We start from the raw sequence: 24,624 nt of genomic DNA, 5'->3' as shown, positions 1-24,624 counted from the left end.
AGCAGTCAATGGCAAAGCAGGGATAGGATAAGACTATCTGAAACAGCCAAGAAAAGGTATAAATGCTGGACAGATTCTGTTTTCACAAAAAAGATTTTAATGGAGGAAGATACAGGGACAATATACCTAGGATGCCTCCATGCTGGGGAGTTTTTCACTGAGACTGATTAATTTTCCATTTGAACTGAGATGGAATAATCTCCTCTGGTTCAAGGAAAAAATAATCCAGATATATTGTCTAATTCTATTATATGTTACAAATGAAAGCAAGCTAATTCAATCCTGAATAGTAAGAAATTTCTTTTTCTCACTAATCATAATAATGAAACTGTTCCCCTTGTTTTTGCACCATTGTCCCCCATAGCTTACAGAATCACAGAATCACAGAATGGTAAAGGTGGGAAGGGACCTCTGAAGGTCATCTGGCCCAAACCCTGCTCAAGCAGGGCCACCTACAACCAGTTGCCCAGGGCTTACTTCTTCTATTTGTCATATAAACACATAGATTAACTCCAGAAGGGGGAAAGCAAGGCAGATTATATTTTTCTTTTCTTGTGATTGAAGTACCAGCATAATACAGTTCAGAGACAAAAGCTTTTCTTCTCTCCGTTAAAGTGTCCAGTCCTTCACTTAGCTCTCAATAGGAGACTCCACATTACTATTTCTGACAAAACTCTTAGAAATATGTTCATACGTGTTCATCTTTTTTCATTTTGTAATCTCAATTTGAAAGTGTTCCATATTGCTTAAAATGGTCTCCAAATAGTTTTTCTCCTTTCTGCTGTGGTAATCGTTCTCAGGCAGATCAGTGTCTTAGGCTAGCCAGAAGATGGACCACAGGAAGAAAGAACTTTATATCTTGCTGAATAAAATATTCTGGGTTCAAACAAACTTCCATAAAAATCAATAGAAATAGTCAGCTGTGAAAGTAAGAGAGGCTGACAGAATGTGCTATATGAAGAGATTGCCGTGTGATGGATGGTTTAAAATTACAAAGAATAACATTGTATGTACTGAATCAAGGAACATAATTGTGTTTTTTTGTCTCACTTATTTTTAAAATAATATTTCAGCTGACATCCAATAAAGAACTAATAATACATTTCTAACCTAAAAGTGTGGGTGTCATTCCATGTAATAAAACAAGGCAATGTTCTTACTCTAAGGAACATGCAAAACTAACACTTCAAGAAAACTTAAACCCATTAAAAAATCAATAGGACTCTTACCAAGTAAAATCCAAAGGATTTCAAACAATACTAAGATGTCATCTGAGACAATTGTTTATGGTCACTATTCTTTTCCATTGTTTTTTCATGTTTCATATTTTATTAAACATTAATCCCTTTCTCCCTTTTTTTTGAGTTTACTGCCTAGTGGAAATGTAAGGGTATGGTTATTGTACAATTAAGTATGCAAAAAATACACACTAATTATATATTTACCCACACAAAACCAAGATACTGAAAAGTGCATGCTGGCTGGTGAGCTATGAAAGTTTTAGCAACAGTGTTTACCAAAACTCACATACACAGATTTTGCAACAAAATGAGACATAAAGCAAAAAAAAAAAAGAAAAGATGGCGGTGAAGACTTCAGTAGTTGTATGAAGTTCAAAATTTCAAACTCTCTGCAAGAGGGAGTCCTATTGAGGTAGAAAGTGATTTTGACCAGTCGTTAACTTACAAACCCTGTGAGCTTGCTTATAAAAATATTTGAACTAGCTTTTAGCATCCAGCTATGTAGATCCTAAGATATCCCCTTAAGGTCTCATTAACAGAACATTATCAGAGGCCATTCTTCAGCTATTTTGTGGATGTCTCACTCCATAACGATAGCGACTAATTACATTCTGGCATATTTTAAACATATCTGGTAGGTACCACATGCTATTTTTCTATATTATTGCAATGATGTTCTTAAATTTAAGAGCGCCAATCAAAAGAGATCTTAGACCTTTAAAGGTGAAAACACCCTACTTCTGAAAAGGAAAAATGCGGAAGCTCACTGCTATATGATGTGACACAGCACATTTTGCCAGAACAGCAAATTCAGCTGTTTTGTGCCTACTTGTTCTATAACCTTTTTTTTTTTTTTTTTAAAGTAACTATAACTTGAAACTTAGCCATTTGGATGTCTGCATCATTCTGCAGAAGAAGTATCTGACTGTCTATAAACACTCCTATGGATGTTTTCTACACTATCATCTTTTTGCGGTTACTCTACTGTTGCTTGACTAAGGCAGACTGCACATCTGTATTAGAGAAGTTTATCCTATGGATAAATCAGGTGACTTTCAATTACTGCACAAATAAAATTCTTTAACTAGAGGAGAGACAGAACAGAGAAGGTCAGAAGAAGTGCTGAGAGGGTTAGCAAGCAGAGTAGGACAGTTTATTAAGATTAACAGCTGCAGACTTGATGCTGCTAATGGCAAGACAGAGGACAGAAAACATAGGTGAATCCTTTCATGGAAGTCTTATATTCTTTATATTCCTATATATAAGGAGCTTACTGCAGAGCGCTGTGGCTGAATCCTGTGCCCTGCTCACCCAGCAGGATTTTTAAACACTCAGAGCCAGGCTGGCTGGGATGATGGCTGGCTGGCTGGCTGGTTGAACGGGTGAATTCTGCTAGCCAGGATCACCGCGGATTTATCGCGGTGTACGTGCCACTATTGCTGACCGTCCGCATCAGTAAGCATCGATGGCAGATATGCTCTTGATTTCAGAGTACAGAGAAGACAATCCACAGGCTGAAGAAAGCCTCGAGGTTTTTTGTTAAAACACGGCGATTTATAGGGGGGGGAAAAAAAATAAAAATCGAGGCTTCCTCATCGCTCACCGTCTGGACCAGCAGTTGCGCAGTTCAGCGCTGTCCCACAGCAGCGAAGGCACCCCCCTAGTTAAAAAGCTGTCTAAAGACAACAGGTCTCCCTCCCGCGCTGTTACTGCCCGCCGGACAGCCGGCTGACCCCGGGCTGCGGGAGCCGGCCCGGGCAGGGGGAGACGGCCCCGGGCCTCCCGGCTCCGCGGTCCCGCACCGCCCCTCCGCGTCCTGCACGACCCGCGGCCGCCTCCCCTTCGCCTTTCCTCTCCCGCGCAAAGATGGATTCCAGGCTGTGTTTTCTTTTTAACTGAATTACGACCTCCTCCCCAACACCCTCCCTACACCCCCACTTCACCCCCTCAACCCCTCCCGCTCGCTTCCAGACACACTTTTCTCGTTGCAAACGGCGTGTGCATCAGGTGCTGGCAAGGAGGAGAGGGGGTCCCCTGCCTCCGAGTTGCTGGCTGCGGCGTGGGGACCCCGGGGAAGGAGCTGGCTGCCCCCCAGGACCCGGGTACCCGGCTCTGCCCCCCGTCCCATCTCCCGCGCCGGCTCTGCCCCCTCCTCGACGCCGCAGCAGCGGGGCCGAGGGGATCCCATCACGCTCCATCGCACTTCTGTGGCACGAAGATTCCCCCTCCCCGCCCCCCCCCCGGCTGTTCGCACCGCCCTGCCCTCGCCCGGGCCGGGGGGGCCAGGGCGGCTGCCCTGCGGAGCCAGCTCCCGGGGCCCGCAGGGGACACTGCCCTTTCTCTTCATCCACTCCTCCTCCTCCTCTCTTGTTTTTCCCTGAGATAATTTCAGCTGCTCTCAGTACTCTTATTATTAATACGTTTTTCCCTACTGTCCCCTCCGCCTTCCTGCCCTGGCCGCTAGCCCTCTGCAACCTCGTCAAAAGGATGGGGAGTGTTTGGGGTGGGATGCAGCTGTGAGGGAGATAAGCCTGAGAAAAGGAGGGGGGAGCGAAAGGGAGAGATTTTGCAGTCGTCTCTGGGCTGATTGGAAGAGGCAATCACTATATCTGAGGCCGGAGGATTAGCAGCTAAACTTTTATTGCTCCCTTTTTTGTGCGTGCGTGTGTGTGTGTGTGTGTACGTGCGAGTGTGGGGGTGTGTAAACGGAGAAGTCGTCCCTCAAGGGGGAATATCTTTTCAGTTTCCCTTTGGCAGGTGCGGTTCACGTGGAGACTCATGAGCATTTTGCCTGATCCGTGACCTGATTAGGGGAGGGGAAACGATTCCTCTCCTCTTACTCTTCCTTCTCCAGTTTTGAAAGCATTATTTCCCCACCATCGCCACCCTCCCGCCCTTCCCCTCCCCTTCTCCTTCTTCTTCCCCTTCCCCTGCACTGAATGAATGGAAGAGTCTCCAGGGTTTTCTTCTGCTCCTCGTCCCGAACTGGAGAAGTGAGGGGACATCTCTCTATCCTCATCCATCTCCATCTCGCTCCATCCACCCCCGAGAGGATTTCAGGCGGTGCAATGTGTTTTCAGCCTCTTGCCGCTGCTACCACTTGATAGGATGCTACACGCGGGGAGAGGGTTTTGCAAAAATGGATTTGTTCGATTTTGAAGGATTTCTTCTCTAATAAGGATCGCATTGCACACAAATATGACTAAATCCCCTATTTGGTAAATCTTTCTTCCCCCCACCCCTCCGGGTTCCCTCCCGCCCGCCCCCACCCCTTCAGCGGAGCAAGCACAGGGAGCTGATGACGGACCCATTAATCCCTTCTTCAATGCATCAAACGAAGCCGAAGGGCTGGAAGTCGAAGGGCTGGGAGTCCTGCAGGAAATGCTTCGATCTGCTGCTGGTTTTGTATGAAACTGGTGACTAGGGGCTCGGCTCGCCCCGCCGCCGCCGCCCGCCGGCACCTGGATGCGCCGCCGGCCGCCGCCGCCGCCCTGCCCGCCGCCGCGACGCGACGCGCTCGGTGGTGCCGGTGACAGCGCGGGCGCGATGGGAGCGAGCCGGCGGTGATCGGCCTGGGCGGCGAGGGAGAGCCAGCGGGCGAGCGAGGGGAAGGGCTGCTCCGCTCTGCCGTGTGTGGGCTTCGGGTTTTTTTTTTTTGTTTGTTTGGTTTTTTTTTTCCTCCTTCTTCTTCTTTTCCTACTTCCATCCTCTCCCAGCCACTGGAAGTCCTCCCTTATCTAAATGGAATTAGTGGAGACCGAAGCCCCTTGTGTAAGGAACAGACATGACCCATGGGCGCAGCTTCTTTCACAGTGAGTATCTCCCCCTTCCCAGTCTCGTCCCCCCTCCCGGCTGAGCTCCGCCGCCGCCTCCACGACTAGCGCAGCGGGACGCCCCCCGCGCACAAGCAACACCCCCCTTCCCCGCCACTCTGCGCTGCCTCCGAGGGGAGCCGGTGTCTGTCGGCGCTGCGGGGCGGGGGGCACGCTCCTGCGAGGCTGGGGGCTTTCGGCGTGGCGGGGGGAGAGACGCGGAGAACGGCGCGGTACGGTGCCGCCCCGGCCGGGGCTCGAACCGCCGGCCACGGGGAGAGGGGGAGCGGGGTAGCGCCGAGCGCCGCGGCGGGGGCGGCCACAGCGGGCGCGGATCCCGGCGGGCTGCGGGGCGGGGGCGGCCCCGTCCGGGAGCAGCTGGGAGGCACCGGAGCGTAACAACTGCGGCTAGGGGACCCCCCAGGGGCCTCAGGCTGCGTGGACGGGACCCCCACCCCCGCCTCCGTGTTGCAGAAGGCCCGCTCTACTGAAGGGGCTTGGCTGGTCCTTCGAGCGCCTCTTCCAGTTCCTCCCAGCACCTCTCTCTACGCCCGCACCTGTAAAATAGCAGCGCCGCGGCCAGGTATTTCTTGTCCAACAACTCTTCGCCAGGCTAAGCGGTGTCTCTGCCAAGTCACAGCCTCCAAAAAGCTGCCCGTCCAAGAGATACATCTCTTTGTGCACAGCTTGTGACGGAACAACGCACAGATCCTAAAAGATGCAAAGATGCGTAATCAGAGTGGCACTAGAAAGCATGATTATAATTACACCACTGATTAGGATGGAAAGAGGGAGGAGGAAGGCAGAGAGAACACAAGAAATTTAGTGGAAACTTCTTTAAAACAATTCCCAAACCCAGATAATCACAATATTGTTGCTGCACTGTCAAAGCTTCCTGAGTGACGGTTTTGAATGAGTGAAGATTGCGTGATTGCCCTCTCTGGGATCTTGGTTTTTTTATTTTTTCCTCTCTGTGAGAAGCACTGATCTATTCCTGTGGCTTGAGAAAGAAAAAGGCGAGGGGTTGTAGAATACAACAGACTGCCTTGACTGCTTAAGTAAAAAACATTGTGTTACCTTTTCCCATAAAGCCCATAGTTTAAATTGCTTTCTGGCAATACAGATTTTGGTGGCGCTGGTGTTAATGCCACTAAGTCAAGAAGCTTTATCTTTTTTTTTGAAATATGAGAGAAGTATTTGACCTCATTGAAATGTTCGATGTGATATGTCCAGAAAAAACTTAGTCTCTTAGTCTCTTCTTGTCTGTTACATTTTATTATCAAGATGATTTTGACTCCTTATTAATAATGATTACTGACATATGTAAGTATAGCTCCCTGCTTTGGAATAACATGGCTCTTCAACTTGGAAGCACCCTTTCTAGCGGTTACAGCTGGAATTGAAAAGACCTGTATTTTTTCTGTTGCCTTTCTAATAATATCTCTGTGACTTGGACCAACTCTCTTCACTTCTCTGAACTTCCATTTTTTCTGTAAAGAAAAGGAGGGGAGAGCTAACAGACAACAGTGCTTGAAGCGAATCTGTAAGAATCAGATATAAATTGTTATTAATTGCCTAAGCAGCAGCATTTCTCACATAGGGTTTGTTTAGCTGCTGTGCCTCCTGTTCTAGATTCCATTAGTTCGTGGGCAGAGAGAACGGCGGCAGCTGGCTCCATATTCTGACACAAGTCCGCCTCACGCTATTGAGAAATTAGGTTTTGACTGGTGACGATTACAGGCAGGGATGCAGTGTGTTCACTGCATGAAACACAGCTAAAGTACATCAGCGACTTAATAAATGGGCGAATCCTTCATTGCCTTCAGGTTCTGACACAGCTGGTGGGCAGTGTCCCAGCTTGCATGTATTTCCAGAATTCATCCCTGAAGAGAGCAAGGACATGAATGGTTGGGTAGCATTCAGACGCGAGCAGAAGGTGTAATGTTCTCACTGCATGCCCATGACACAGAAGAGTTTTTAACTGCCCACTCTGCCAACATCCGTCTCTGTTAGCTGGGGGATTCAAAAAGGCACAGGGCTGTGAGCCTGACGAAGAAATGGTGAATATGCTGCTAAGCCTTCATTTTCCCAGCGCTTCAGAATTTCCTGTTTAATAAGGTAGCCGCCACCCGTGCCTCCAACCCTCTGTCACATGGCAAGGGGTCAAAGGCATAGAAATAGAGATCTCAATGCCATCAAAATACTGGAGATACGAAGCTCCTGGCTTCCTTCTGGGTAAAAATTGCACACAACTTTCAGTATCAAAGCTGAAAACAATGCAAGCCTCATTTCTCAAAGGATCATTTAGGAAGCCAGTTATTAGCCCATGATGCCTTTTGGTGTCTCTCGACAATAGGAAGAGGAAAGTGTGCCATTCAGTGACCTTTGCTGAAGACCACAGGTCCATCAATTCCTCATCATAGTCAACAATACAAATGGCAGCTGTTCCATCCAATATACTCAGAATAAACATGCAACTTCATCTCCACTTTAACTTCAGTGCAATTTGGGCACTATGTCTGGGCTCAGCGCCAAACTAGTTGGGTTCAAAAGCCCGAGCGCTCCAGGAACTGATGGATCTGTTCTCTTCTGCTCCTGCTATCCCGCTTTCTCCAACAGCCAAAGAAGATATGGGTGATGACAAGAAAATGCTATCATCAGTGCATGATTTCTTCATGAGGTAGCTAGTTAGTCACTGTGATCTACCAGTAGTCTCATTACAACCAACCTGCATGTTTGCCTCTTAGTCTTTTCTAGTTAAAATGTTGTATTTGGAAACTCGTAGAAACTCAGGAATTGTCTCCAGGGTGAAGTCCATCTAAGAAAGGCCACATCTGTACCCAAGAGGCACAGCTGCGCTATCATGGCTGGAGATAGGAGGTTTCTATTAGGAAAATGGGCTGCAGATTCACTGCAGCACAAAGCAACATCCTTTCGACAAGTCAAACAAACTAGATTAATGAGACTCTTAAGCACACACAGTAATTTACTTCACTGGGGATTTGCGAATGCTTTGATGGATGTGGAGAACCCAACCCCTCACTTCTTTCATACTCCCAGTACTCATTTTCAAATTTTATTGTGGCATAGCAAGAGACATGTGAGACCAATTGCACTGAAACTCAGCAGGCCTTTGTCTCCCTCTGTTAAAAGCAGCCACTTTTCTATTACCAGCCCAAGTTATGATTACATAAATAAATATTGGAAAAAACTTTTTCCTCCAATATTAAGAAAAGAAAAAAATAGGAGGGAACCATCAGTGCTTGGGGATTTTGTTTTAAACCTGGAAGATCTCTTTGTTTGCATACATTTACAGTGATAACTGCTTACAAGAACAGATCACAAGGAGCTGTGTTTATACAAAATATGCGATTAAAATACTCAAATAAGCATGAAACTTTGGGCATTTTACAGTAATTCTGTTTAAATGTATTATTTTAAGATAGATGTTAACAGTTGATTTAATTGCAGACACTATCATACTGTGGTATCTAATGTACATTTTTCTTTCAGTTGTAGCAAGTCTAATCATCCTTCATCTGTCTGGGGCAACAAAAAAAGGAACAGGTACGTAAACTTCATGCATTTTTTCAGACATTATATTAGAGTCCAGAGTACGGATTTACATTGTCAGTTCAGGTCTTGACATTTTTGGTAGTTCACCTATTTCTAGTGCCTGTCCTGTGCTCATCTGTTTTGAGTATTAGTGTGCCTATAGACACACAAAAATCCGCTGGTACTTTTTTTAACATGCTAGTGACCTGATCCACAGTTAGATCTACCTAAAGACTCAGCCTGACTCGAAAGACTGTAAAGTGTCCCCACTTTCAAACTGTGAAGTCCAGATTGGCCACCGAACCGTCTACTCTTACGATCTTTTTGCTTGTTGAAGTAGAATTCAAAATCCAAAATTGGGTGTTATGGGTGCATTTGTGCAGGGTGGGAACAGAGAGAAGTTCTTAAAACGCCTGGATGCTAAGTGTGGTGAGAGTCAAGAAAAGAGATTTTCTAAGCACGATGTGTGTCTGAATTTGTGTCTGAATGCTCAGTCCCTGCAGGCCTGAATTTCAGGAAATTAGAATCCTTGTCATCTTCGGCTTGGATGCAGAGCAGGAAGAAAGAGAAACACTTGCAGAGCATTAAGGCAGATCTCAGTTAAAATCATTCTTGGAAAGTTCCTGTCTCCCCCTGTTGATCATAAGAGGGAGCCTCAAACAACTCAAATCTACACATCAGAGGCTTAAGTTGGATGGGACACTCTTTGGATAGAGATAGGTACCTCATTTGGAGCAAAACACAGAGTCTTCTTTGGACACCTGGGTGAGGTCTGAAACCTATTATCCTTCCTTTTATTACCAGCCTATATGTTTTTCTCTCCAAAGAATTAATCTTTTAGCATACTTGTTAAAGTATGATGCCCAGGAAGTAATTCTTCCTCAGCCTGAACAAACTCAAACCTTTGTATCCAGGCTCTCTGCCAATGTGCAGAAAGGAGCGCAAGAGTTTCATGGCTAGGAAGAAAGCAAACAAGAAGTTCTGACTCTCTGCTCCCTGATGATTCACCTGGAAGAGGAAAGTTCTGGGCTGTGATTCCTGGCCCTAGAGCTATTTATTAATTTTACAGCAAACAGTAAGATAAAAATAATGATAACCTATGAACCAGAATCCAGGAACTCCCCCACCCATCTCTGTCTGTTGAATATAGAGTCAAGCTGCTGCAAATTAAAAGGAATTCTTAAATTCTGTCATAATTCTGTGTTTTTTTTCTTGATTTTGCGACTCTGATGTGTTCCTGTATTAAGGCATGTAGCTTGCTGAGCACACACCTGAGTCTTTTCATATACGCGAGTGGGAAACTCATCTCTCCCTCTTCTTAAGCACATGCTTTCCCTACAGGGTTATTATATAAAAAGCAACATAAGTATATCTTCCTTTAGATATCGAAGCCTCTTCTCTGCTTTGAAAAGGTGTTTTGAGTAGGAATTGTACATTTGTACAATTCCTGAAAGAACAGCCTTATTTTACCCTGGGTCAATGATCAGAATCTTAGTCTCAAGAAAGAAAAAAGCAAAGGCCACTGACAGAAGGGACTGTTTTATTCTGTAGGGGAGTTGTAAGTGTCATAGGGACATAATAATTTGTGAGATAATTATATAATGCTTAATGTGATCATTTCACAGAGAAGCAAACTACTTCCGAAGGACAGAAACCAGTGCAGTGTGGAACTTGGACAAAATATGCAGAAGGAGGCATCTTCACTTCTCCCAATTACCCCAACAAGTATCCTCCTGACAGAGAGTGCGTCTACATTATAGAAGGTGACCAGCCAAAGAATCTCTATATTCTAACATCAATTGTATTAAAAAAAAATATTTTATTTCATTATAAGTGAAGAGTAGGTAAAGCCTACCTGCTCATGGTACGTCTTCTCAGGTAACAAGATTTAGAGAAGCTCTATCTCTGCATTTTGTCCTTTTTTTTTTGTAGAACATTTAAAAATTTTGTAGACCATACTAAGAAATACTGGAAAATATTTGATTTATTCCCTGACATCACTCATAAATTAGTTCAAGTGGTAAGTATGCATGGGTCACTTAGTAGTAAACACAGCATAATTTATTTCAGGATATTCAGAGAGCAAGTAGAATCTAAAAAGCTGTAAAATGACAGATGAAATACAATTTTAAAATGAATAAAAAACTGAACACAGGAAATCAATATACTTTTGACTTTCACATAGGTATTTTAAACTTATCAAGTTTAAAATGACAAGCATAGCCAGGCAAAGTACAGTAAAGAAAGTCATACAGAAAACATCCATATAGTGAGTGTAAAAATTATTTTCCATCCAAGTGCTCATCAAAAAGGAAAATAAACAGAAAAAAATCAAACCAAAACAAACCAGAAAAGAATAAACATTAACAGTGAACAGCTGTGAGACACAGTTTTTAAAGAGTAGCCAGTCGCAGGCATAGAGGTAATGTAAGAAAGACTAGGGGTGCATTACAAACACATTATGTGGTTTCTTTTCAGCAGTCTTAGTACAATGGATGTTGAAGCCATTGCTTTAAAAATGAATCTGTGGAAAGTAACAGAGATTACATATTGTCAGATCTTAGGATCAGAAAAGATGAATCAGGTACAGAATGGTAAGTCACTCCAACCAAGAAGATTCATTCATGAGTTGTGAATACATACAAAGTACAACACTGATGCTTGTTCTGTCCATGCTTGTTTTGACAGAATTATTAACTACAAATGACGGAACCAGGAATTATAGAAATATTTATTTAACTAAAGATGCAAGTAGTTTCAAGAGAGATTTTCAATGATTCAAACAGAATTAGTTGCTCTAGAATCCTCCACTAGGCCCTTTTAGAAACCAGCCTGTCTTTCCAAATCTAGTGTTGAGTTACTAAAAGAAATATATTTCATAAAAATCTTCCAGGGAAATGATGGATAGTAAATGTTTTATTTATTGGTTAGGAAAAAAAAATCACAGCAAAATGACTGAGGTATCTGAATTCCATTTTAGTGCTAGGTAACCTGACAGAAGTCAGAAGTAAAGAGGTGATTGTAAATTATGGAGTCAAACTAGCCCTTTAAAGAAAATTTATGTTTGTCCAGTCTTCCCTCTTGAGTCCAGAGTTTAAGCAGATGTATGGTAAACACTTAAGTTTTTTCATAGTTTAGTAATAGATTTAAAATAAAAATAAAGTTTAAAAAAACGGTAAATGTAAGGTTCAATACACACTACGTAGCATTATCTTTTTTGTTACACTTACGTTGCTAGATCCAGATTTTTTTGCATATATTGATCAAATTATCTTTCTAACATTCCTGTGAGTCTGGGAAAAGTAAGTCTATTTTATGTTCAAAGATCTGAAACCCAGAGACATGTTTTATCACTGAAGAGAAAGACTGTGTAAAAAAGAAATATGACCTTTTTTGTAAACTCTAGTCCAGTATCTCATGCCATAAAATGTTCCTCCTCTAATTAAGAAGGTGCCTGAAAGACCTTTATTGTAAAGACTTGTCTTTATTATAGTACTTAAGTACTTACAAAAACGTAGTTAATAAGCTGAAAGGTGGCAAAATATGCTATTGAAATAGCTTGATTTAGAATAGCTCTCACTGGAAATGTCTAAGAACAATTTAGGAAGGAAAGAGTCAATCAAACAGCTTCTCTGATGACGAAATTCCACATTGTAGCTCATCTTGAATGTATGCAAGACTTTTATCATTTCAAATTTGGAGCAATGTATCGCAGACAGAATAACCTAAACTCAATAGACATCCTGCTATATTTTATAGGAAAAATCAATGTGGAAAAAAAAAATTCACATAATTTCTTACAGAATTGATATTTTCTTCTTCCTCTCCAGCCATAGTCAACAGTTTGGATTGTACTAGGGTATTTTAAAACTCATGATGGTAGCAGTTCTATTAGTACATAATATGATGAGAACCATGCATATTATACAACATTTCCAGCTGTGATCTCCTCCTGTCTGTTTCTATCTACTGAAATGATCATGTCTGAAAAATGTCACAAAAATAAACAGAGATGTAGTAAGATGTCTGGGCATTGATACTTTGAAAACTGACAATTTTCAAAAAAGTCAACAGGAGACACACTGAAGGACAACAAAAATTATTTTGTAATTAAAGTGATTTATTTGTTCATATTTATTCTTTTTACAACATCTAAAGATGGTAGAAAAGCATAAAGAAGGCTAGCAAGCGAAAATCTTTTCCCATATCTTTAATGTTCTATGGAACTCATTAGTATGAGAAATTGAAGTTAAAGAATTGCAAAAAAAGGATGAATTATTTTACTAGTAACAACATTTTTACGGTAGGATAATAATCTATGGACTGGATAATCCTTGCTAATCCAGGACATAAACATCCATCCAATTTTAGAGTAAGTCAGAAACATCTCTATATGCATCTTATTCCTATCTTTACTATTAAGATTCCAACACACCTAGCTTCTGGCTGCTGTTGAATACCAAGTACCAAGCTATGGGGCCTGTTGATATGATCCGTAACAGCATTCTCACATTTCTGTCTCTGCTTTTGCATCTCTCGGAGAGTTCAGCATACCAAAACTGTATATGCCATATTGACAGCTGTGTGATGCAAGTTTAAATACATCTATGAATCACCATGGTCCTTCCTGCCTGCTTGCTTTCATTCCTTCATTTTCTGCTATCAAACACAATCTAGAGCAAATTTGGATGGCTTCTCTCAACACAATTCCTACTGACTTTAGTGGACTTGAGTGAGGACTCCAGCATGTAGTGCGTTGTAATAAAATTGAATTTCATCTCATGATACAATTTTTTCCTCCCACATTGTAGCTCATCTTGAATGTATGCAAGCCTTTTATCATTTCAAAATTACTTTGGTGAAGTAAAGGAACTGGCAAAAATTGCCATGATCATAGACTGTGAGTTTCTAAAAAAGAATAGGATTTCTGACTACAGAGGCTTCTATCCTAGCAGTCAAAAGCATATGCAGATCAAACAGCTAGAAGTTTCTTTTTACTTTCTTTTTTTTTTTTTTTTGGTCTTTTCTTCTATTTTAGTATTAATTATAATTAACTATTGGAACAACTAGGAATTTTAAAGTCCGGATTGGATGCCTTTCTAAAAGAAATCCTTTAGGTCATCCAGAAGTCCTGGACTCAGTACAAAAAATGTTATGCTACAGAGGAGCTTCTGGTGAATCCCATCTGCCTTTCAAAATGCATTGATAATTTGTTCTTTTTTTTTCTTTCAGTCTTATTGGGCATATAGAAAACATAGGAAATAACTAAGTGCACACATTAAATTCCCTGTTGGTCCCAATTTCACTCTTGTTTCACATATTCATGACTCTAATCTGGCAAAATTCACAGCTGCCCAGAACAACGCATCAGTGGCAGTGGTAGCCTTTGCCAGAGTGATAAACATCTGATATGTGTGCTCCAAAGTGAAATTTGCGCAGGAGATTTTGTAGGAGCAAAGGTTTTTGTCTGTGTTAAAAATACTTGAGGAGAGGGATAGTCGTACTTTACACAATATATCTTAAGAATTGGTTTGGAAATCCTGTAAGTGAAATACTTGTAAGATTTTATTCATTATTCAGCTTTTAATAGTTAAATGTTTAATTGTAAATATAGGTATGGACAAGAATTGCTTTTCTGAAATATGAAATAAATCTTCCACTTCATATGTTTGTGGGCATTTAGAGTTTGCTGTCTTCAAAGTCTTCCGTGTTTTCACTAAAGACCATTAAACTCTTTAATCCTAGATATTTGAGGGGTGTTAGAAAGTGGTCACGTATTACTGTGTGAAAAATCTCTGCTCAAAGTGCCTTTGTATTTCACAGGACTTTTGTGTTCAAAAAGTTTTCATCAAAACAAGAAAAGAATCCACTTTTAAAAGGAGGCTATAGGTGGCTTTCTTATGAATAATAGCTGGACAACCAGAAAGACTAACGATTACTGAAAACTATTAGTACTGTAGCAGCTCAGATAGATGGGAGTAGGTGTTGAATTCAATGTCTCGTTTCCATGTAGTCTGGCAAATTGAAACAGATTTTTTGCTTAACTTCAGCTGTCAGTTACACAGATTTAGAGGCTGATCAGAATTAAAACCTGAATTGTGCAGTTTTGCTGCAACAATTCTTCTACCACAAGTTGGAACCCAATGCCTTTTTTTTATTTAATGTAAAATCTCGAGACAGCACTTGTGTAGGATAATTAGATAATAAAATATGACAAGACATGCAAGCATCAAGTATACTTTCAATGGTATTAAACATTTTTGAAGAAAGATAGTAGAAAGTTAAATATGGAAGTTTTTTTAAGATTTCAAATAAAATCATTTTATGAGGCAGCTTCAGTATATTTCACTTAGACTTGACAACAACTTTTGCTGACATTGTGGCCACAGAAAAAGTTCTGAAGACGTGAATGGGCTTTACCTGTGAATAAGGATACCAGAAATGACCACTCCATCCCTCCTTTTCTCATTAGATGGCCAGATTCGAATCCAGTCTGGAAGAACTGCATGTTCTGAGCTTTTTGATTGTGTGTTTTGTTTTTCTGTAGCGATATGTACCTTAGTATTAGTCATTATTCTGCACTTGTTCTCACTGTATTTCTGTAAGTTTTACTGTGACCACATTTACACACACCTTGTTGCAAAAGCTGTGGCACAAGATGTATATTTGTACAACACTTGCTTGGTTTACCTTGCTTTTGGCAAAGAAACCTTTTGCTAAAGCCAGAGTATAATCTGAAATGGTACCTTTTTCGCTAAAAGGAAGTTAATGTTGGGAGTTCAAATTGTGTGTTTTCATCCCTTATGGTCATTTCCAGGATGACTTGAATAATTTTATTTCTTAGGTAGATTATTGCAAACAAAACATTTAACCGTTAACTATTGTACAAGATGAAGCACAGAGCTGCATTTAAAAGCACATGATGAAAAGGCACATGGATGCATGTATTGCACCCCTACTACTCTTTCCCCAATCTCTTGTGATTGAAAAATGGAAAAAGCTTGTCTTGACTTCCTTGAAAAATAAGTAAAAGCAGAGAAGAGTAAACTACAGCAATATCCTGATCCTAAAATAGTTTGCAATGTGAGATTCAGAGTGCTATAAGGAGGTTGTGAAAACTGTGCATTTTTTTCTCAGACCGTGCTTTCACCAAGTCAATAGATCTCATGAGTTAACTCTGGAGGCCAGATTCTCTTTTACCTTCAAAAACTCCTTTTATATTTTACTGAGGCTATAATCTACTTTAGGGCTCCTTTTCAACACCAAAAGTCATATCAAATGACTGAGCTATAACTCAGAGGGGGCCTCATGCACATTTTTATCATATGTTACATGAGTCTTGGATTCAGAGAAGACCTGTTCAGGGTTTAACTATGGGCCAGCAATTGTAAGCCTCCTCTTGGCACGAAATAGAGTAGTGAAGGCCTAACACCGAAAGTTTGGTGGTGTTTGACACTGACAATATTTGTGGAATTTATCTTCATGTCTGGTTTGCAACATTAAAACTCCAATAAATCTTTAGATAGGTTAACAGCATAATATTTGAATAGTGAGTATATAAGATTTTCAAGCCTTAATGAGCATTCTTAAAATTACCTAAAGTGTTGTCAGGATGGAGTTTCTGATACCTGACTCTGCAGTCTCTAGGTAAATGACGCGTAGTTCTCAAAAAATCTCCTAAAATGGAATAAAAGCATAGAAAATATGATCCCAGATCAAAAGGTCCTGACTGCTGTCTTCTGCCCTAGTATTGCTTAGTTAAGTTTAAATCAATATTTGTTGTAAATATGTGAAGTCCAGGGCAGAAATATCAGAGTAAAATTAACTGATGATATCTTCTGGTTATTCAGTCTTTTACTATAGTCTAAAAGGTCTACTTCGGTCTTTGAACCTCACCGAGCGTAGCTTTAATAAGGTCTTCTTTAGACCCTTTATTATCTGATTCTAATTTTGTAAGTTTTTTTCATACTTTCAAAGCAGTTTCACTTCCATGGACTGTGAGTTTGGTGCAACTATAGGTAAAGTTTTAGGTTTTGATTTTGCTATTGAATTTGTGTTGGCACAAAGAGCACAAATTTGACCTGGTCTAGAGAAAGGCATCCCTGCCCATAGCAGGGTGATTGGAACTACATGATCTTTAAGATGCCTTCCAACACAAACCATTCTATGATTTTATGATTCTATGAAATTTCCTGTAAATTGATATAAATAACAACAAACGAATAGTAAGTACTTCCTTAATTGTGAATTTCTTCAAACTGAGAACAGTAGATGAAGTTTCTTTCTTATGTTAAACTAAATATTTCGGTAAACATCAATCACTCAATCATATTAATGTTGAAAAGAAAGCTATTAAAATAATCTTTCTTCTCAAATAACATCTTATTAACTTCTTCAATGCTTCTAAAATTGGGCTGTATTTATTTACATGATGTAGTTAAAAATGGGATTTGACTGTGTGCTCTTATGCAAAGGTTATAGGATTTACCTAATGTCTTCTTATTTAGTTCATTTTAAATAGTCTCCCTTATGAGAGTAATGAACTCATCCCAAAATCTTTCATTTAAAACATTTCAAAATACATACAAGGTCTAGGTTCTGGTCACCCTGATAGTTTTCCAATTATTCCTGAGGAAAGAAGAGGAAGGATACTGACTGCTGGAGTTGCAGCAGTTTCCATGTTAAGCGTATGCATTCAGGTTGGAGTTTGATCTTACATGTTTACATGTGAAAAGAATGGTAACTCAGGCAAAGCTCATAGCAATTTCAACCTCTTCTAATATGTGTAAAATGGAGGACATGATCCCATGAGAGGCACAGCAGGCAGTGACACAACAAACCTTTGTCTTAGCAGAAAGCTTCATCAGCAAAAGACTATGCTGCACCTTGATCTGGACACTGAAGGCATACATTTTTTGCTACGGACAGGATTAAGCATAGGAACAGCGCAGACCAGGGATGATGCATCTGTTAAAATATGTAGACAAAACAATGTTGGTTTTTTTTTCTGCTTTTAAGAAAATACTTTAGTTCAACCTGTAACTATTTCTCTTCTACAGGAGATGCCAGGGAATATTTGGTTCAGAGATCATTCTGACTGCCACTATCATGAATATCGATGAATAAAGATGTTTTTTATGTCTAATTAAGTGGCTACTATAAAGATTCTTCAAGGTCTTCAGTATAATATTTTTTATTCTTGTCTTTATTTTGCTTCATCCTTATCTAGTTTCTTAAGTGAGAATTCGCTACCTTTGTCCTTATGTTTCAAATGATACAATAAGTAATTCCAAGTATAAGTAACTACACTCAGGCTTGTCATTGACTGCGATACATATAGGAACAGAATTTGTCCTTCTTACTATAGCGCAGTTCTGATCACTTTTTTCTTTGCCTATGTAAGCATTAGGAAAAAAAATATTCTGACTAAACACCTCCTCTCCCAAATATTAGAAAACATTGGTTTTCCAGGTGCATAAGCTTCCCAGAAAGATTTTGTGTTTGAACCAATTGTTCCTAAACTGTATTTTGCTTCACATCATAGATATCTTAGTTTTACTAGGAACTGCTGTCATGACCACTTTTTTAAAGGAAAATAATAGACTAGTAATCTGATGGTATAAAATCTATAAAAATATAGATGTACTAATTATCAAACAAGTTTTTAAGCAAAACATTAAAATGCATACAAAACTGATATGTTTGATTTTCGTTACTTTTGCGTTAGGTTGGAAAGGTTGTGGTTCAGAAAATAATAAAATAATTTTCTTTTTGTTCTTTAGCTGCCCCTAGACAATGCATTGAACTACATTTTGATGAAAAATATTCCATAGAGCCTTCTTGGGAGTGTAAATTTGACCATATTGAAGTACGAGATGGACCTTTTGGTTTTTCCCCAATCATTGGACGTTTCTGTGGACAGCAAAATCCACCTATGATAAAATCCAGTGGCAGATTCCTATGGATTAAATTTTTTGCTGATGGTGAGCTGGAATCTATCGGGTTTTCTGCTCGGTACAATTTTACACCTGGTAAGTACAAACCATCACATATTTTGCTAGAAAAAGCTTAGCATAGTAACTTTGCTAATGATGTATCATTATGCTGTTGAATAATATCTTTAACCTCGATTATGTTTATTATCAAGGAAATTCTTAACAGATAGGAAAGTGATAGAAGGTATGTATACCTTTTGCATAGCAAGGAAGGCTTATTGAAAGAAGAAATTTTAAAGACAGTTTTGTCCAAGATGCATATATTCAGCCTCTGCAGTTAAAAGAATTGTTTTCAATTGAATTCTATTGTAGAAAATAATTTAAAATGTTTCATGGGAAGTTATGTATTTTATGCTTGATTTTTACACTGTGGAGCATTTGTTTCAAAATGATCATTGATAAAGTAGTATTCTAATAAAATTATCATTATCTCAGAAAATCCCATCATTGCTTTTCTACTTCACAAATAATTTCCCCAACTGAGGGGTGGAATAGTTCTCCCTTTTTAATAAAGCAAACTATTACAAGTATTGCCAGAGGAAATGTGAGGTTCAAATAGTAAAATGTATTAAATATTTTCCTAAAAAAAGTTGTAATTCTTAATTATAATTGTACAATTATTCCTTGTCGCTTTTAAAATTTAATTCATTAAAATAAAACAAAATTCATAGTCATGTTTTCCATTAATTCCCTTTCTCCTCCTTATTAACAAGAGAATGCTGATCTTAAATTTCGTTTTTGGCTGCAGCTATGCTATACTGCACTGCACTGCTGGATTTGACGTAGTTCTGTACATTCTTATGTACTGAGTGATGAGTCATAGCTTAATATAGCTCACTGAAGCACTGTAATTATTATGTAATTTTGTTAATTATGTCACTATTGTTTCAGCTAAATTGTTGTATTAGGTGGAACAATATCTTTTAGAGTATCTACTAAAGTTAACAGGCACATAATTCTGCTTACTTGATTATTCCAGAAGTATCATGGAAGATAGCAGGGATACTAGAATTTTCCTCTATGCTGTTTTCTTTCCCTAATGAAAGGGAAATAGTTATAAAATTACCCGCATAGTTCAAGTTTCTTTGAAGTCAAAGATACTGTCTTCCAGGGCATAAAAACATCTAGAAGGTTCAAACAGCAACAGAACACAGAAATTCTGTAGCAAATAACCTGATAGCCAGATATATATACCTATGGTAAATGCAAAGACAATGGATGAAATTTTACTTTATCTGTACAAAGTTGTCTCTGAAAAGTGAGTTAAATTTGTATCTCTCATTTACCATGGCTCTGCTGTTTTCTTCCCCACCTTTGCCAAAGGTTCTTCGCTTTAGATTTCATGTCCTTTTTGATTCAAGGTGTTATGTATTATGGTTGAAAAGATGTTCATAGCACTATCTGCATCTTATTCTGTCAAAAAACTCTCAAGTGAAAAACAATTTCATGGACCATGTTTTATCCTCATTCCTTTTCTACTGACGTAAGGTGGATATCTACACAGAGATCAATGCTGGTAAATTGCTATAGCAGCATAAATTATTTCAGACTTCAGATGGAATGGCCCTATGTTTTTTCTTTTTCCTTTCCTTTTTTCCTCTTCTTTTTTTTTTTTTCCTTCCTCCATAGATTTCGATAAGAAGCTCTGCAAATGATAGAGGGTTTTTAGGAATATTGGTGAAAATGAGAATATGATTGATGTGACTAGTGCAAAATGGCACTGCTGCCTTCTTGATCACCATTAACAGGAAGCAATTCTCATTCCACATGATTCATTGACAAGTCCTTTATTATGTAGGCATGGATAAGGCTTGACATTTTGAGATCTGTTGTCCAAATATGTGCAGTGGGAGGGGTCACTGTCGACTCATCAAAAAGACTGATGGCTTTCAAGAGTGTATAAAAGAGTAGAATAGAGAGGAATTTTCTCCACAAATTATCCTCTAAGCCATCTAGATCCATCTTGGTTAGTGACAACCTATGAAATTAAATCAGGAAGAAAGCAGAGATCAGAACAAAATTTTCAGATAACTGCTCTTTAAAGAATGTCAATAAATCGACCCAAAGCAAAGACTAATTTGGAAACTATTGGTGCCTCGGGCAAATGTACACTCAGGGGAGCTGCAGCTTGTTGCATCCGTTTCACTGGGCACAAGCATCACACTTTGCCTCAGCCTCCATAGAATCATAGAATCATAGAACACTTTGTGTTGGAAGGGACCTTTAGACGTCATGTAGCCCAGCCCCGCTGCAGTGAGCAGGGGCATCTTCAACTAGACCAGGTTGCTCAGAGCCCCATCCAACCTGGCCTTGAATGTTTCTAGGGATGGGACTTCCGCTACCTCTCTAGGCAGTGTGTTCCAGTGTTTCACCACCCACATTGTAAAAAATTTCTTGCTTATATCCAGCCTAAATCTACCCTCTTTTTAGTTTAAAACCATTACCCCTTGTTCTGTCCCAACAGACCTTGCTGAAAAGATTGTACCCATCTTTCCCGTAGGCCCCCTTTAAGTACTGAAGGGCTGCAATAAGGGCTCCCTGGAACCTTCTCTTCTCCATGCTGAACATTCCAAACTCAGTCTTTCCTCATAGGAGGTGCTCCAGCCCTCTGACCATTTTTGTGGTCCTCCTCTGCACCTACTCCAACAGGTCCATGTCCTTCTTGAGCTGAGGGCTCCAGAACTTGATGCAGTACTCCAGGTAGGATCTCACCAGAGCAGAGTGGAGGGCGAGAAACACCTCCCTTGACCTGCTGTCTGCACTTCTTTTAATGCAGCCCAGGATATGGTTGGCCTTCTAGGCTGCAAGCGCACATTGTTGGCTCATGTCAAGCTTTTCATCCACCAGAACCCCCAAGTCCTTCTTGGCAGGGCTGCCTTCAGTCACTTCATCCCTGTCCTGGTTTTGGCTGGAATTGATGCTGGGAATTGCCCTGACCCAGGTGCAGATTCTTGCACTTGGCCTTGTTGAACCTCATGAGGTTCACACAGGCCCACTTCTCAAGCTTGTCCAGGTCTCTCTGGATGGCATCCCATCCTTCAGGCGTGTTGACTGTGCCACTCAGCTTGACGTCATCTGCAAACTTGCTGAGGGTGCACTCAATCTTGCTGTCTATGTCACTGAAGAAAATATTAATCAGCTCTGGTCCCAGTATGGAACCCTGATGGGAAACCACTTGTCACCAGTCTCCATTTAGACATCGAGTCGTTGACCATTACCATCTGGATGTGATCATTCAACCAATTCCTTATCCGCTGCAGTCACCCATCAAATCCGTATCTCCTCAATTTAGAGAGAACGATGTTGTGAGGGACTTTGTCAAAGGCTTTACAAAAGCCCAGGTAGATAACATCCATAGCTCTTCCCTTGTCCACTGGTGTAGTCATTCCATCACAGAAAGCCACTAGATTGGTCAGTCAGGACTTACCCTTAGTGAAGCCATGCTGGCTCTCTCAAATCACCTCTCTGTCCTCCATGTGCCTTAGCATAGCTTCTAGGTGGATCTGTTCCATGATCTTCCCAGGCACAGAGGTGAGGCTGACAGGTCAGGAGTTCCCAGGGTGCTCCTTTCTATCCCTTTTCAAAAATGGGCACAACGTTTCCCTTTTTCCAGTCACCAGGGTCTTAGCCTGACTGCCATGACTTTTCAAATAGGATGGAGAATGGCTTAGCAACTACATCAGCCAATTCCCTCAGGGCTCTGGGATGCATCTCATCAGGTCCCATAGATTTATGTATGTTCAGGTTCCTCAGGTGGCCATGAACCTGATTTTCCCTTACAGTGGGAGGGGCTTTACCTCCCTGGTCCCCATATGGTGGTCCACGAGCTTGGGAGGGGTGAGGGGAGAAGTTGCCAGGGAAGACTGAGGCAAAAAACATGTTCAGTACCTCAGCCTTCTCCTTGTTTTTTTATACTAGGTTGCCATTCTTGTTCATCAGCGGGGTACACTTTCTTTAACTTTCCTCTTCTGGTTGACATACCTGTAGAAGTCCTGCTTGTTAGGAGGCTTTTTGCATAGGAGGCTTTCGCCATCCCAGTGACAAGTGCAACAGAGCTATTTACTTTAGTACTAGCTATCTTTTATGTTCTCCACTGATATGGTCGTCATCCACCCCTGAAATATTCCTCAGCTGCCACTTTTGCATTCAGTATCTTGATGGAGGCTCTGTTTTTTCGATAAAAACAAGAAATGTGATGGTGAATGTGTGGGTGTGTGGCAAGAATTAAAAAAATTAAGTAAGTAAATTTGACTAAATTGAAGCTGCAATCATTTATTATTATTTGAATAGTACCTGGAGAAGCAGAGAAACAAATTACTTACTACGTCTCCAGGGTGTACAAAACCAGCTAACTGGATAAAGTTGAAAAAAAGATCATTTAGGGTTTCAGGAAAAATGTCCCAATGAAGATCTATTAGTCTGTGCCAATGGAAAGAGAACTGTCACCTGAGGCATTTTAAAGCTAGTTTGGACTAAGTCCTAAAAAAATAAATTATATAGAACAATCTTAAGGAATAGACTACTATTTTGCAATTACTGGAACTTTTGTGTTTTATAATTTCATTGACTGCTTGGTATAGAAATGGTTGGAACTCCATCCATTAATGCAAAAGTCCAGTGGAGTTTCATCAGTCTCTCAACACTCTGGGGTTCCAGGCATCTTGAAACAAACCATAGAATCGTAGAATCACAAAATCATGGAATGGTAAGGATTGGAAGGGACCTTAAAGATCATCTTGTTTCAAACCCCCTGCCATGAGCAGGGACATCTTCCACTAGATCAGATTGCTCACAGCTCCATCCAACCTGGCCTTGAACACTGCCAGGGAGGGGGCTGCCACGACTTCTCTGGGCAACCTGTGCCAGTGTTTCACCACCCTCATGGTGAAGAACTTCTTCCTAATATGTATTCTAAATCTGCCCTCTTTTAGTTTACAGCCATTCCCCCTTGTCCTATCACTACACATCCTTGTGAAAAGTCCCTCCCCATCCTTGCTGTAGGCCCCCTTCAAGTACTGGAAGGCTGCTGTCACCCCGCAGCCTTCTCTTCTCCAGACTGAACAGCCCCAACTCCCTCAGCGGGTCCTTGTAGGAGAGGTACTCCAGCCCTCTGATCATCTTCGTGGCCCTCCTCTGGACCCGCTCCAACACATCCATGTCCTTCTTATGCTAGGGGCTCCAGAGCTGGATGCAGTACTCCAGGTGGGGTCTCACAAGAGAGGAGTAAAGAGGCAGAATCACCTCCCTCGACCTGCTGGCCACGCTTCTCTTCATGCAGCCCAGCATATGGTTGGCTTTCTAGGCTGCAAGTGCACGTTGCTGGCTCATTTTGAGCTCCTCATGCACCAGTACCGCCAAGTCCTTCTCCTCGGGGCTGCTCTCGAGCCACTCTCTGCCCAGCCTGTACTTGTGTTTGGGATTGCCCCAACCCACATGCAGGACCTTGCACCTGGCCTTGTTGAACTTCATGCGGTTCACAGAGGCCCACCTCTCCAGCCTGTCAAGGTCCCTCTGAATGGTCTCCCTTCCCTCCAGCATGTCAGCCACACCACACAGCTTGGTGTCATCGGCAAACTTGCTGAGGGTGCACTCAGTCCATGTCGCCAACAAATATATTAAATAACACCGGCCCCAGTACCAACACCTTAGGCACACCACTCATCACTGGTCTCCACCTGGATGTCGAGCCATTGACTGTAACTCTTTGTGTGCGTCCATCGAGCCAATTCCTTATCCAACGAGTGGTCCATCTGTCAAATCCATGTCCTTCCAATTTAGAGACAAGGACATCATACGGGACAGTGTCAAATGCCTTGTAGAAGTCTAGGTAGATGACGTCAGTTACCCATCTGTTGTCCACCAATGCTTTAACTCTGCCACAGAAGGATACCAAGTTGGTCAGGCACGATTTGCCCTTGGTGAAGCCATGTTGGCTGTCCCCAGTCACCTCCTTGTTATCCATGTGCCTTAGCATGGTTTCGAGGAGGATCTGCTCCGTCGTCTTGCCAGGCACAGATGTGA

The 24,624-nt window shown here is 41.1% G+C and overlaps 1 protein-coding gene across 8 annotated transcripts in view; it reads left to right on the top strand.

Moving 5' to 3' along the window:
• The first annotated feature begins 4,076 nt into the window (after positions 1-4,076).
• NETO1 (neuropilin and tolloid like 1) overlaps positions 4,077-24,624 on the top strand; it is an 87,411-nt gene continuing 66,863 nt past the window's right edge. For 3 of the 8 annotated variants that reach the window (XR_012763469.1, XR_012763468.1, XM_075416555.1), the window contains exons 1-4: positions 4,086-5,053; positions 8,567-8,620; positions 10,234-10,371; positions 18,391-18,639. Coding sequence is in view for 4 of the 8 variants with exons in the window: in XM_075416555.1 (XP_075272670.1) it covers positions 5,026-5,053; positions 8,567-8,620; positions 10,234-10,371; positions 18,391-18,639 (469 nt within the window). In the remaining 4 variants the exon portion in view is untranslated. Of the gene's footprint in view, positions 5,054-8,566; positions 8,621-10,233; positions 10,372-18,390; positions 18,640-24,624 lie in introns of all 8 variants that reach the window. The other 5 variants (XR_012763471.1, XM_075416558.1, XR_012763470.1 and 2 more) reach the window with 3 other exon arrangements.

Source organism: Opisthocomus hoazin, chromosome 3 (genome assembly GCF_030867145.1).
Source record: "Opisthocomus hoazin isolate bOpiHoa1 chromosome 3, bOpiHoa1.hap1, whole genome shotgun sequence".
NCBI classification, from domain to species: domain Eukaryota; kingdom Metazoa; phylum Chordata; class Aves; order Opisthocomiformes; family Opisthocomidae; genus Opisthocomus; species Opisthocomus hoazin.
This window is presented reverse-complemented; position numbering and strand designations above follow the sequence as displayed.